At 39.0% G+C, this 13,317-nt stretch overlaps 1 protein-coding gene across 1 annotated transcript in view; it reads right to left on the bottom strand.

Annotated features, from left to right (window-relative positions):
• The window catches only part of LOC124716990 (actin-histidine N-methyltransferase), a 413,484-nt gene extending 400,446 nt beyond the window's left edge, over positions 1–13,038 (bottom strand). The window contains exons 1-2 of the mRNA XM_047243613.1: positions 12,979–13,038; positions 12,720–12,858 (exon numbers count right to left, since the gene is read on the bottom strand). Coding sequence (XP_047099569.1) covers positions 12,720–12,855 — 136 coding nt within the window. The 5' untranslated portion in view covers positions 12,856–12,858; positions 12,979–13,038. The remainder of the gene's footprint in view (positions 1–12,719; positions 12,859–12,978) is intronic.
• Positions 13,039–13,317: the final 279 nt, after the last annotated feature.

Below are 13,317 nucleotides of genomic sequence, written 5' to 3'. Positions count from 1 at the left end.
TTGTCAAAGCAGTAGACGTCGAGGAGATTACCGAGGCCCTAACACTAATGAAAACAGGGAAAGCAGCCGGACCCGACGAAATCCTCCCAGAATTTCTGAGGGAGCTGGGACCCATTGGGAGGAAATGGATGGCCAAGCTCTTCACGGAATGCATTAAATCAGGTGCACTTCTGAAGTTATGGAAAGAAGCTAAGGTAATAGCAGTACTGAAACCAGGGAAGGATGGAGATAATCCAAAGAACTATAGACCGATCTCACTGCTTTGTACCTCTTACAAACTATTTGAGAGAATATTATTGGCCAGACTAGCACCATACATTGAGGCGAACCTCCCGGACTATCAAGCAGGGTTCCGTGTGGGAAGGAACTGCTGTGAACAAGTTTTGTCCCTTACAACATATATAGAGAAAGGCTATCAGAACAAGCTGAAAACGGGCCTGGTATTAATAGATCTTACATCAGCCTATGACATTGTCTGGACCGAAGGACTACTGCTCAAGCTTACTCGAATTATCAAATGCAATCAGACGTACACATTACTAAAAAATATGCTGACAGGCAGGAAGATCAAAGTCTATCTCCATGGAAAGAGCAGCAAAAGCATGGTCATAAACAATGGCCTGCCGCAGGGGTCAGCCCTGGTGCCGACCCTTTTTAATTTATACATATCTGATATGCCGAGCACCAGGTCACGTAAATTTGCGTATGCGGATGATCTGGCCATCGCATACCAAAGCAAAAATTTCGAAGATCTTGAAAAAACACTGAATGCGGACCTTGAAGCGCTGAACACCTACTACCTTAAGTAGCATTTGCATCCCAACCCCAATAAAACAACCAGTACCATAATGCACTTTAATAACAGAGCTTCAAGCAGGAAACTACAGCTTTCCCTGAATGACCGGCATATCAGACATGAAGATAAGCCCAAATATCTGGGAGTAAAATTAGACCGTACACTAACGTTTAGCTCCCATCTGGAAGACACCAAACAGAAATTAAAATCTCTAAATGCCATTATGTCTAAACTGGCCGGAACATCATGGGGGTGCGGATCTAATACACTAAGGATGTCAGCATTAGCCCTCGTGTACAGCGTGGCTGAATATTGTTCACCAGTCTGGGCGAAAAGTGTGCATGTAAATAAAGTAGACACCCAATTGAAAGAGACGATGAGAATTATCTCAGGCACACTCAGGGCTACCCCATGTGACTGGCTCCCAGTCCTTCCCAACATAGAACCCCCTGATATAAGGCGCTCCATGGCGACCTCAAGATTATATAGGAAGATCGTACACAATCCAGAACTCCCTATACACCAAGACTTATCATCCATCAACAGGCTAAAATCTAGGTCCCGCTTTTGGAAGATTGGCAGGGAATTACAGGACTTCGACCCAAAGCTAGCCTGGGGGGAATCATGGCGCAAAGGGACACACAGGAACCAAAAGCTTATCGATGACCCCAGCAAGAAGATAAATGGTTTTGATCTCCCTCGGAAGCTCTGGGTTGCCTTAAATCGCCTTAGAACAAGCGTGGGAAGATGCAAGCATCTAATGAATAAGTGGGGACTTGCGGAGAGTCCCGTGTGTGAATGTGGTGAAATCCAGACAATGGACCACCTACTGGTGTGTGAAGTGGTAGGATATAGTGGTGAACTGAAGGACATGCATTACTTGCCTGACCTAGCCATAGATTGGCTCAAAACTATAAGTAGCATTGTGTAGTGTTGTAATTTCCTGGTGGATTGTAATGACACTGTAATATTTGCCTTGTACATGCCAAACGAATAAATAAAATAAATAAATGACTGTGAGGTAGACTACATTATTGACCCCCATTGTTATTATCAGAGCAGGTTTCTGATTGTAAAATCTCTATTTGCATGAGCACGTACTATAAATACATGTGTAACAGAACTTCACAGAATCCCATCAAATGTTGTTCCTTTGAAAAATCCTGGGGTCTGTCATACACTCAGTGTCCTCTGCTATTTGTTGGATGCACTCCCGTATGTCTTCCCCTAAATTTTTTACCCTCTACAGCTCCCTCTAGTACTATTGAACTTACTCCTTGATGCCTTAATGTATCCTATCCTAAACATTCCAAATGATTCTGCATGAATGTCTCCATTTGTTATCTTTAAAGTCCCTCTAATTTTCAACATCCCTTTATTGCAGCCCAACCTGAAAGCTTCAGTTCTCTTGTTTTCTGGTTTCTCCAGAGTCCACAATTCACTTCCATCCAATGCTGTGCTCCAGAAGCACATTCTGGGAAATTTCTTCCTCAAATAGAGGCCAATATTTTTGCTCAGTCGTACAGGAGTGCCCTCTTGCCCATACGAGTCTGCTTTTTATGACACTATTATTTTGTATGACATACATTACTTTGTTTACAAGGTATCAGAATACCTTCACTTCACCCAGTTCATGGTCCCCAATTTTGATGTACAGCTTATTGTTAATCTTGTTTCTGCTACTCCTAATTTCCTACGTATCTCTTCAGTTAACTCTAAATGCATATTCTGTACTCATTAGACTGTTCTTACATTCAACACATCATGTAATTCTCCCTCAGTTGCCTATAAAACCTCAAGTCTGTTGACATCAATGAATTAATAGCTTTACCTTCACTATTTCTATTTTTTAGCGTTAGCTGGCATAAATACCGCCAATTTTAGGGGTTTTTGGGAGGTTTCCCACATTACTCTTTGTTACATATTGCCCATGGAGTTCACTTTACAAAATACCCCAAAAAACGTAGCTTTCACAACATGTTTTGTTCCACTTAAGATCATAGCATTGAAGTTCAAAGTCTATTCCCTTTACTCCTCTTAGCCATCCTGTGCTTACATATTGGCAAGGTGACATCTGCCACACATGGTGTGAATATCTACTGCTTGTCTTTGCATATGCTAAACCCTACCTCAGCCACCAATGTTCTCCCCAATTGAGAACATTTGGAGCATTAGCGGCAGAGCCCTCCAACCATCATGGGATATTTATGATCTAATATGCCTATCCATATGGATAGAATTTGACACGATATCCTTCAGGAGGCCATGCAAAAACTCTATCAATCAACACCAAGCCATGTATCTGCTTGCTTAAGGGCCAAAGGTGGATCAATGTGTTTTCGACTCACTCAATTTGTGAAGCTCTCTTTTGAATAACTCATCAATTTTTTTCTGAAATTGTAATCATTTATTTGTCTGTACATGAACATCGCGTCTATCGAATTCCATCCCTTTTAGATAATTTCTTCATAGTTGACCATTTTTTTGTCTTAGCGTTTATGTACAAATGTGACATCAATTAGTGTTTCATTCCACAGTTTTCATCAAGAGCCATATGTCTTGCCTACTTATAACAATGTGCCAACTACAATAGTTAAGTATTTAAAAAATACATGCTATTCCTGTCATAACCTGAAGCACTGAAGCAATCTCTCTTAGTTAATAGCACTGTTGTAACTGTAGATTTTGCTGTACATGGGACGATGTATCAGGATTTGCACTCATCACAGGCACCTACAGAAGAGTTTCACATTAATGTATGTGGCCTGTAAGTCACCCAAGAAGTGTCAATTAAGAAGGCCTGATCTGGCTATGAGCAAAATAAGGACCAGGTGTTTGTAACTAAAACGTGGCTATGCATGGAGGTCCAGTGTGGGCTGTGATCATTGCATGGTAGCCTAACTCCGTAGAAACACCAGAGCATTAATGCACAACCAATTTATGCTGAAAAAAAAAGTTTCGATTTTGGCGGCCATGTGCAAATTTGTCACTTCACAGCACCTCGTCGACATCTTCGGAGTTCATATTGGACAAATTATGTAAGCAGTGGTTAATAGTAACATCAACATTATGCCTTTCTCACTTGTTTGACATTTCCTACCAGATTTGCATCTGGTGCCCAAAATTGGAATTAAATTTTTCCATTAAACTGGTTCTGCATTAATGCACTACAATACCTGTCAAGTTTTGCTGTCAAATGATAATTACAGCCCACAATGAACCTCTGTGAGTAGCTGCACTTTAATTATAACCACTCAGTACTGTTAAATGCAGTTGTCTGCTTCATCTGGGACACAGCAATCATATTCATCAATGGCAAAGGAATGTGGCACAGTAGTACTCTCACAGCTGCGAGTAATGCTATTATTATGAAACTATAAATGTAATGGACATGAAAGACTTGTTTCACATTTTGTGAATTCTGTCAAAATTCAGAGACAGGAACGAACATAAAAGAAAGGGATTAACTGAAGAGTTTAACCCTACTTAACCAACATACAAGTAAACTAATCACTTTTGAAACTAACCTAAACATCAGGCTATTTAAGCAAAACCTACATTTCAAAAATGAAAGCTGAGTAAATAAAATAAATATTATCAGTGTTCAGTTCTGTTTATGCACACGTAATGTCACACGCACATCATCATTTCATATACCTTATACAACAAAGCATATTTTTCAATGTCAGGCAGGGGTTATATTTATTCTTTTCCTATCATTATTGCATGGTAGACACTTGGCCTGCAATAGTGCACAAGAACTATTATAATGTTGTTGTTGTGGTCTTCAGTCCTGAGACTGCTTAGATGCAGCTCTCCATGCTACTCTATCCTGTGCAAGCTGCTTCATCTCCCAGTACCTACTGCAGCCTACATCCTTCTGAATCTGCTTGGTATATTCATCTCTTGGTCTCCCTCTACGATTTTTACCCTCCACGCTGCCCTCCAATACTAAATTGGTGATCCCTTGATGCCTCAGAACATGTCCTACCAATTGATCCCTTCTTCTAGTCAAGTTGTGCCACAAACTTCTCTTCTCCCCAATTCTATTCAATACCTCCTCATTAGTTATCTAATCTTCAGTGTTCTTCTGTAGCACCACATTTCGAAAGCTTCTATTCTCTTCTTGTCCAAACTATTTATCGCCCATGATTCACTTCCATACTTCGCTACACTCCATACAAATACTTTCAGGAACGACTTCCTGACACTCAAATCTATACTAGATGTTAACAAATTTCTCTTCTTCAGAAACGCTTTCCTTGCCATTGCCAGTCTACATTTTATATCCTCTCTACTTCGACCATCATCAGTTATTTTGCTCCCCAAATAGGAAACAAAACTCATTTACTACCTTAAGAGTCTCATTTTCTCATCTAATTCCCTCAGCATCACCCGACTTAATTCGACCACATTCCATTATCCTCGTTTTGCTTTTGTTGATGTTAATCTTATATCCTCATTTCAAGACACTATCCATTCTGTTCAACTGCTCTTCCAAGTCCTTAGCTGTCTCTGACAGAATTACAATGTCATCAGCGAACCTCAAAGTTTTTATTTCTTCTCCATGGATTTTAATACCTACTCCGAATTTTTCTTTTGTTTCCTTCACTGCTTGCTCAATATACAGATTGAATAACATCGGGGAGAGGCTACAACCATGTCTCACTCCCTTCCCAACCACAGCTTCCCTTTCATGTCCCTCGACCCTTATAACTGCCATCTGGTTTCTGTACAAATTATAAATAGCCTTTCACTCCCTGTATTTCACCCCTGCCACCTTCAGAATTTGAGAGTGAGTATTCCAGTCAATATTGTCAAAAGCTTTTTCTAAGTCTACAAATGCTAGAAACGTAGGTTTGCCTTTCCTTAATCTAGCTTCTAAGATAAGTCATAGGTTCAGTATTGCCTCACATGTTCCGATATTTCTATGGAATCCAAACTGATCTTCCCCGAGGTCAGCTTCTACTGGTTTTTCCATTCATCTGTAAAGAATTCGCGTTAATCTTTTGCAGCCGTGACTTATTAAACTGATAGTCCGATAATCTGTCAACACCTGCTTTCTTTGGGATTGGAATTATTATATTCTTCTTGAAGTCTGAGGGTATTTCGCCTGTCTTATACATTTTGCTCACCAGATGGTAGAGTTTTGTCAGGACTGGCTCTCCCAAGGCTGTCAGTAGTTCTAATGGAATGTTGTCTACTCCCAGGGCCTTGTTTCGACTTAGGTCTTTCAGTGCTCTGTCAAACTCTTCACGCAGTATCATATCTCCCATTTCATCTTCGTCTACATCCTCTTCCATTTCCATAATATTGTCCTCAAGTACATCGCCCTTGTATAGACCCTCTATATACTCCTTCTACCTTCCTGCTTTCCCTTTTTTGCTTAGAACTGGGTTTCCATCAAAGCTCTTGATATTCATACAAGTGGTTCTCTTTTCTCCAAAGGTCTCTTTAATTTTCCTGTAGGCAGTATCTATCTTACCCCTAGTGAGAGATGCCTCTACATCCTTACAATTGTCCTCTAGCCATCCCTGCTTAGCCATTTTGCACTTCCTGTCGATCTCATTTTTGAAACTTTTGTATTCAGTTTTGTCTGCTTCATTTACTGCATTTTTATATTTTCTCCTTTCATCAATTAAATTCAATATTTCTTCTGTTACCCAAGGATATATAATATCCAATCTGAATACTGGTTTGATGCATTTCTTCACTCTTGTCTAGCCTACGCAAGCCTCTTCATTCCGCCCCAACTGTGCAATCTACACCCCGCTGAAGCCAGTTATTCCATGCAACCCTTTGCGTGTCTATGATTTCCATGGCCACATTCCATCTATTGCCAAATTCCTTGATGTCTTAAAGTGTGTCCCGTCAGCCACTCCCTTCTTTTGCTCAAACTTTATTTTTGCCCAGTCTGAATTTTACACCCTCTCTATTTCAGCTGCCATAACAAAACTCATCTTTGTTTAGTGTTTCATTTGCTAATCTAATTTACTAGGCATTGCCCAGTTTAATCCGACTATATTCTGTTACCCTTACTTTGCTTTTGTCGACGTTCATCTCATAACTGCTTTTCAGAACAACATCCAACTGCACTTCCAACACTCTTGTCATTTCTGACACAATTACAATGCCATCTCCCAGAACGTTCCTCCCTTTAGAGGACTGAATAACACAAGGACAGCCAAGGCCACTCTGTTCTCATCTACTGTCTCCACACATGTCCTTTGACTCTCATAACTGCAATTCAGTTCCCATAAAAGTTGTCAACGACCTCCAGATTTCTTCATTTTTCCTCCCCCTAAAGAATTTCAAACAATGCATTCCATTCAGAATTGCCCAATGATTTGTCTAAACCTACAAATGTTATAAATGTTTTGCCTTTCTTCATTCTCTCTTCTAAAGAAGCCTTATTGTCATTATTGCCTCATGTCCCCAAGTTTTCCTTATCTCCTCATTTCTACTACTTTACAGCATATTTATTACTTATTTACTTGGCCTTTTGCCTCTTCGATATTTAACGAAGCATCGTACATTTTACATTGCTAACATGAGAGCTTTATATTAATTGTGTCTTCATCTGTGAGAGGATGTTACTCCTTTCTTATATAACAATTTTACAAATCAGTATATATAATAAACATAAGCATGGTTTTTTGCGTGTAAGCCGCCTTAACTCTACAACCAACCCCCAAAGCCCCATAGGTGTTGTTAGTGGTATGGCACCCCTCAACTCCCCATTCTTGTAGAAGGTTTCAGTTTGGAACTACAGGGGTTGTGTTTGATGATAAGGGAGTCAAAAAGTGAGCAACACACTAATTTACTTCTTTTGGGAAGACAGTGAAAGAATTGGAAATCAAGTGCCGAATTCTCCTAGAAAGTTCAAGAATGTTGGAGGATTTGCCACAATGATTGTGAAAATGTTTCTCAAATGTTCTGATGAGAATACGATTCAGATAAGAAGAGTACACACAGGTGATGGCGAGATGTGTGCATCAGTATACTTTTGGAAATTTATTAGAGTGCATCAAGGAATTGCAAAAATAGTAGAAAGTAATAGCAACACCTCAAAGAATGTAAATTGTTTAGGATGGTGAACAGTGTATTATGCTGGACTTTAATGTGAACATTGAACAGTATCACACAACACAAAAGAAGAGGGGATCTTGTCAGTGGTGAACTGAAATGAAGGAACAGAGAGAACGGCAAAGATATGAAATATATGCGGAGCAAGAAGCACATTCAGCTGTACAATGGAAGACAATTAATAATTTGTGAGGAAACCTAACAGATGAACAGTGAAATGAAACTAGAGAAGAGCATCGAGCGAGATACCAACAAGCACACCTAGAGAAAATGTCGAGGAAACAAGACTTTGGAATGAAGTAGGGTTACAGCTAGTGAAGCTCATGGACAACAACAATCACAAATGGGTGAATAAAACATTAGTGTACAAGAAGTAGAAAGCAAAAAAGTAGAGATTACTGTTTGGCAGACAAAGCACTCCATTATCATCCCACTAAGGAATACAAGAAACACAACCATGCTATCCATGGCAGAGAAGATCAAGTATGTCAGTACCTTGGTGTCAAGAAATTCAGTAGACAAACACCAGAAAGTGTTGCATGTTCCATAGAGTTCTAGAGTTTTCTTTAATGTTCTTAAATATTTATGGATGTTTTGATATGTTCTGTATTTGTAAATGTCAGTCTTTATCAAATATGTTGTACAATTTATAGTAACAGTTTCTGCTACTGTGATCATATCATAAAAATATTCTGATATAAATATTGACATCGATAATCTATGCACAGACGAACGTAAGTGATCACTTTCATGGGTGAAGAAGAATATTCCTGGTAATCGTCAGCTTTAACCAGCGATATAGGAAACACGCAACAAACGTCACGAACATCATGCTGATTATATTGTCATATCAATGGTAATTTGTTTCCAAACAGGCTACACTAAAGATGAGTGTGTAACAAAAGACAGTTTTTTTGCTTTCAAATTTAGTTGCATGTCACAGCAGCCATTAACATTAAATCACTTGTCAAAGTCGACACCTGGTATACAGTATTCCTCTTGACCCCTCAAATGATATTGGATTGTTCTCTTATGTTTTTGGAATGTTCTCAGTGTTCTGTAAGGGAATGAATAAGTCAATGACATGGTACAAAATTGTTAAGGCTTTCGTGGCCACTTGTTGACAAACTGCCTATTGGCTTCTGTCTCGGGTTCTTCGGCCGACGTTCATCTAATGATTTTTCTGACGTTTCGCCAGCACGAGTAGCTGGCATTGTCAAAGCTTCACCCTTCACCCTCCACCGGCAATGGAGGGTGAAGCTTTGACAATGCCAGCTACTCGTGCTGGCGAAACGTCAGAAAAATCATTAGATGAACGTCGGCCGAAGAACCCGAGACAGAAGCCAATAGGCAGTTTGTCAATGACATGGTACTTTTTATTTCACATCAGGGTATTCTTGAATACTTGAGTGCATGTAAGACTACTTAAGACCGTTTTTTGAGGTCTTTCTCATGTAGATTATGATAAAATAAATTAAACAAAGGAAGCATGGAAGAGAGGGAGACTGCTTAAACATGTCTTATGGCAGTTAGATGCAGTTAGTGACTTACAGGAATTGAAGGAATAGGGGGGATTAAGCTATCATTAATTCAGGACATTAGACAGCATTTTTTGAAGTGATTAACCTTATATCTGCACACATTTATGACAAAACTACAGAAGCATGTGTTCTGAAAGAGTAGTTATAGGGATGGAGGTATTAGACAGTGGGTGCCATCTATTGCACTTCTTTCTACCTATGGGACTAAATCTTGCAAACTAGTCCTCGCAGGCAATCCAATTGCTAAAGAATATTAATGGTTCTGCATCTAGTTCATGACAGTCTTAGCTTCTGGATCCTTTGAATTTACAACATTATTTATTAGTGTAGAAGCAACAATCTTAGACCAGCAAATTCAAACAATCTTAGAACAATGTGCAGAATCCAGAATGAGATTTTCACTCTACAGCGGAGTGTGCGCTGATATGAAACTGTGAGTGCCGGGCGTGAGTCGTGCTTCGGTAGCTCAGATGGTAGAGCACTTGCCCGCGAAAGGCAAAGGTCCCGAGTTCGAGTCTCGGTCGGGCACACAGTTTTAATCTACCAGGAAGTTTCAATGTGCAGAATATTAATGCCATAGTAAAAATCATGTTTTTGAAAAATCTGTGGTTGCTTACAGCATTATGAATAAACTGAAAATTCTGGTTGATGAAAAACAAAATTAAATAAAAATTAAAAAAATTGCCCAATACAACAAGCATATGGAACGGTCATTAAAGATGTCATAGGAATCAGAGTGTGCTACACAAACTCTAACCAGGGCAGCTACTATAATCTTAGTGGTGTTTAGAAGTGGGTTTTTGACTTTAAGAGTCTATAGAGAAATTTGCCAAGTTCTTTTTTACATTTCACCTGACACCACTTGCACTACAGACATTGACACGACTTCTGTTGTGAATCGACCAATCTAGGTCCATTTATGAAAGGGGGGGGGGGAGTGCGGCAGCACAGCAACACTTGCGAGATACTAACAGGGAAGGTTATCATCTGAAGCTGAAGTTTTTAATCTAACATGCTGTAGCAGAAATATTGAGAATATACTACAACTGATGACATGGGGTTGTGATTGCTGAAGCGATGACTGAATGTAAGTTGGAGTAATTACTTTAGAGGATCACACCAGACCCTTACAGCTCTTTTTAGAAAACAATAATATGACCACAAAGTGATGAGACAATTATCTTAAACACTATTTTAAAGGGAAGCCAAGGTGTATGGACCTTTTTATAAGATTTCGTTGTAGTATGTCCTAGAAATCAAAGACGCTATACTAGGGGACACGTCTTTTCCTTTTTCTGTCTCTCTGGAGAAAAACTGTCTATAAGTGCTAATTCTTAAAGTAAAAGCAGTAACCAACCAGTGTTAGTAATGTCATTATAAGAACAATGATTGCCATTACTAGTTTTAACTGATAGTTTCACCATATTTTGAACACCAACAGCTGTTTGATGACAACCCTACTGGTTGAAGACTATTGATGCACTGTTTGTTCTTGATAAATACCATTTTTAACAGCGGCTAGTTGCTGTGTTTACCTTATTATAGAAATTAAACTGTATTTATACACAGCCACAATCTAACAAATTTTCAATAAAATGGCATAAAGTTAACTTCATTTTTTAAAACCTTCTGGTACATTCGTCCAGTCAATTACTATCAGATGCAGCAAAATAGGCGATTTCTCTTAATTACAACTAGGATAAACTGTTGGATTGCGACTAGTGAGAGCATATGTCACACTGAGTGTTATATTTATTACAAGAAAAAGTGTACACAATGCTTATAATAAGTGACTCTGAACTATGAGTACCAACAGAATAAACCATATCCCCAATCAGGCATGCTGAATACTGAAGAGGCTTCACATAAGGTGAGAAACAGAATGTGGCAAGTGATTAAAATCAATCAAAATGTAGAACACCATTTATGTCTCCAATAAAACAAACTATTCCTGTAATCACAGCCTGGCAAGAGCATAAGAAACAAAAATTACAAGGTGGATGCAAAAAAGACCTGTGCAACTGCCTGCTTTCTACAATTGACATTATTAGGTTTCATTTTAAGTTTCAGTTTGGATGAAGCATTACAGCGCATAAACATTAGGCCCACAGAATTCTGGAAACAAGTCACAATTTGCAGGCACTCATTCTACAACAAACAGTTGCCTAAAGGTGAGCTAAAAGTGGTCAACAAATCCGTGCAGGCATAGCCCCTATTTCAATAACTATATCTGCAATCCAGGTATGTTCTCCATTCATGGTACTGCCATGGGATATACATGTTAAATTGACCACAATAAGTGAGTTTGAGTGTGGGAGTATCATGAGACCAACAGGCTCGGTTCACAAGAATGTACAATAGGCCTAGAAGTCAACTGGTCACATCATTATCACAGTAAAATGCACACACATTCACAAGCTTCAAAGCTGTAATATTAAGTCCCTATGATATCTACCACATCCCATTTCCACTTAAAAACGATAGAAATGTTAAGTGTGAAACAAAACCAAATAGTAATAATAACTGCTATACAATTGTTCCGATTTTCAATTCACCACTTGAGGTTAATTACATGTACTACTTCACAGTCAGTCACATATTGCTTCTCGTTTCAATGTGCCTCTGTAGTAATGACATAAGTTAAATTATGCAAAAGTGAACATTTTTCCAGTTGCGATCAATAGTTTTTGTTTCGATCGGCGGAAAATATAACAGTCAAAACAATATGTTCCGGAAGTGTGATATTCATCATCCATAAATATGTGGTAGAATGGCAAGAAAGACTGACATTTCTACAGCTCGACAGCAAGAAACCATACATCATCCGTGAGAGTGCGAACGACGCGAACACAATTCTAGCAGTTTCTAGTACGCGTTCATTTCCTCAAGAATTCTTAAATCTTGTTTTTAGCAGGCTCTTGTCCTTCACTTTATTCGCCGTGGGCTGATGTTTGAATCACGACGTCAACCAGGGCGAAATTTTTGAGAAGGAAAAATGTTCAAATTCGGTAGTGCTCATTAGGACTTTCCCTTAAAAATAGCACATACACTGGCGACCTACTTCAACACAGCACCAACAAAACAAACATCAGAGCTACATAAGAGAGTCATTCATCATTTGTAATTATATTTCTTATAAGGATATCGTGCTGTGTAGTAAAACTATATGGAAAACATTATTGAGCTTACGGAAATCATGTCCAGTTAAGTCAATGTAACTTCTTGACCGGATGACACACGAACGCACCTTCTACACAAAAGGTACAAGAAAAGTAAACACTTCAAATCAGGCTTACCTTTTAATAGCTTCTCCAATACTTGATTTAGTTCATTTCTTTTCTGGCGAGATAGTTTCCGCGGTGCGCTTGTTTCGTTACTCGATTCTTGTACTTTTCCTCTGCCTCCAGATTTTCCGTGGCCCTTTTTTCCCATTATCTGCAAAGACCGCGTTTAAGTGACATAATACGTTATGATCAATAAATTACAGTCTCTCCCATCGAAATGTTTTGAAATCAAAATATAGCAATAACAAAGCAGAACAAATCAAAGATTTACTCTGCGCTCTCCACAGATGGAGCGCGATGCGATCCACAGTGTCAAATCCAAATCCGAGTATCGATGACACTCCGGTGCAAACCTTGCAACAAAAAGACAGGAATCGACTATCAATATATACCTATTTCCCAATGAAAAAGAAAGAAGGCCCAGAATTATTACGAAAGCAGAGGATATGCTTGACTGACATTCGGTATAGTTCATTACAAATAGAAAAACTATTTGCTTCATCTACATTTTGCAAAACACAGTGGAGTGCATGCAGAGGATACTTCTATTACATCAAGTACTATTTCCCAATGAATATGAAAGAAGGCCCTGAATTGTTACGAAAGTAGA

The sequence above is a fragment of the Schistocerca piceifrons genome, chromosome 9, assembly GCF_021461385.2.
Source record: "Schistocerca piceifrons isolate TAMUIC-IGC-003096 chromosome 9, iqSchPice1.1, whole genome shotgun sequence".
In the NCBI taxonomy this organism is placed as follows: Eukaryota; Metazoa; Arthropoda; class Insecta; order Orthoptera; family Acrididae; genus Schistocerca; species Schistocerca piceifrons.
This window is presented reverse-complemented; position numbering and strand designations above follow the sequence as displayed.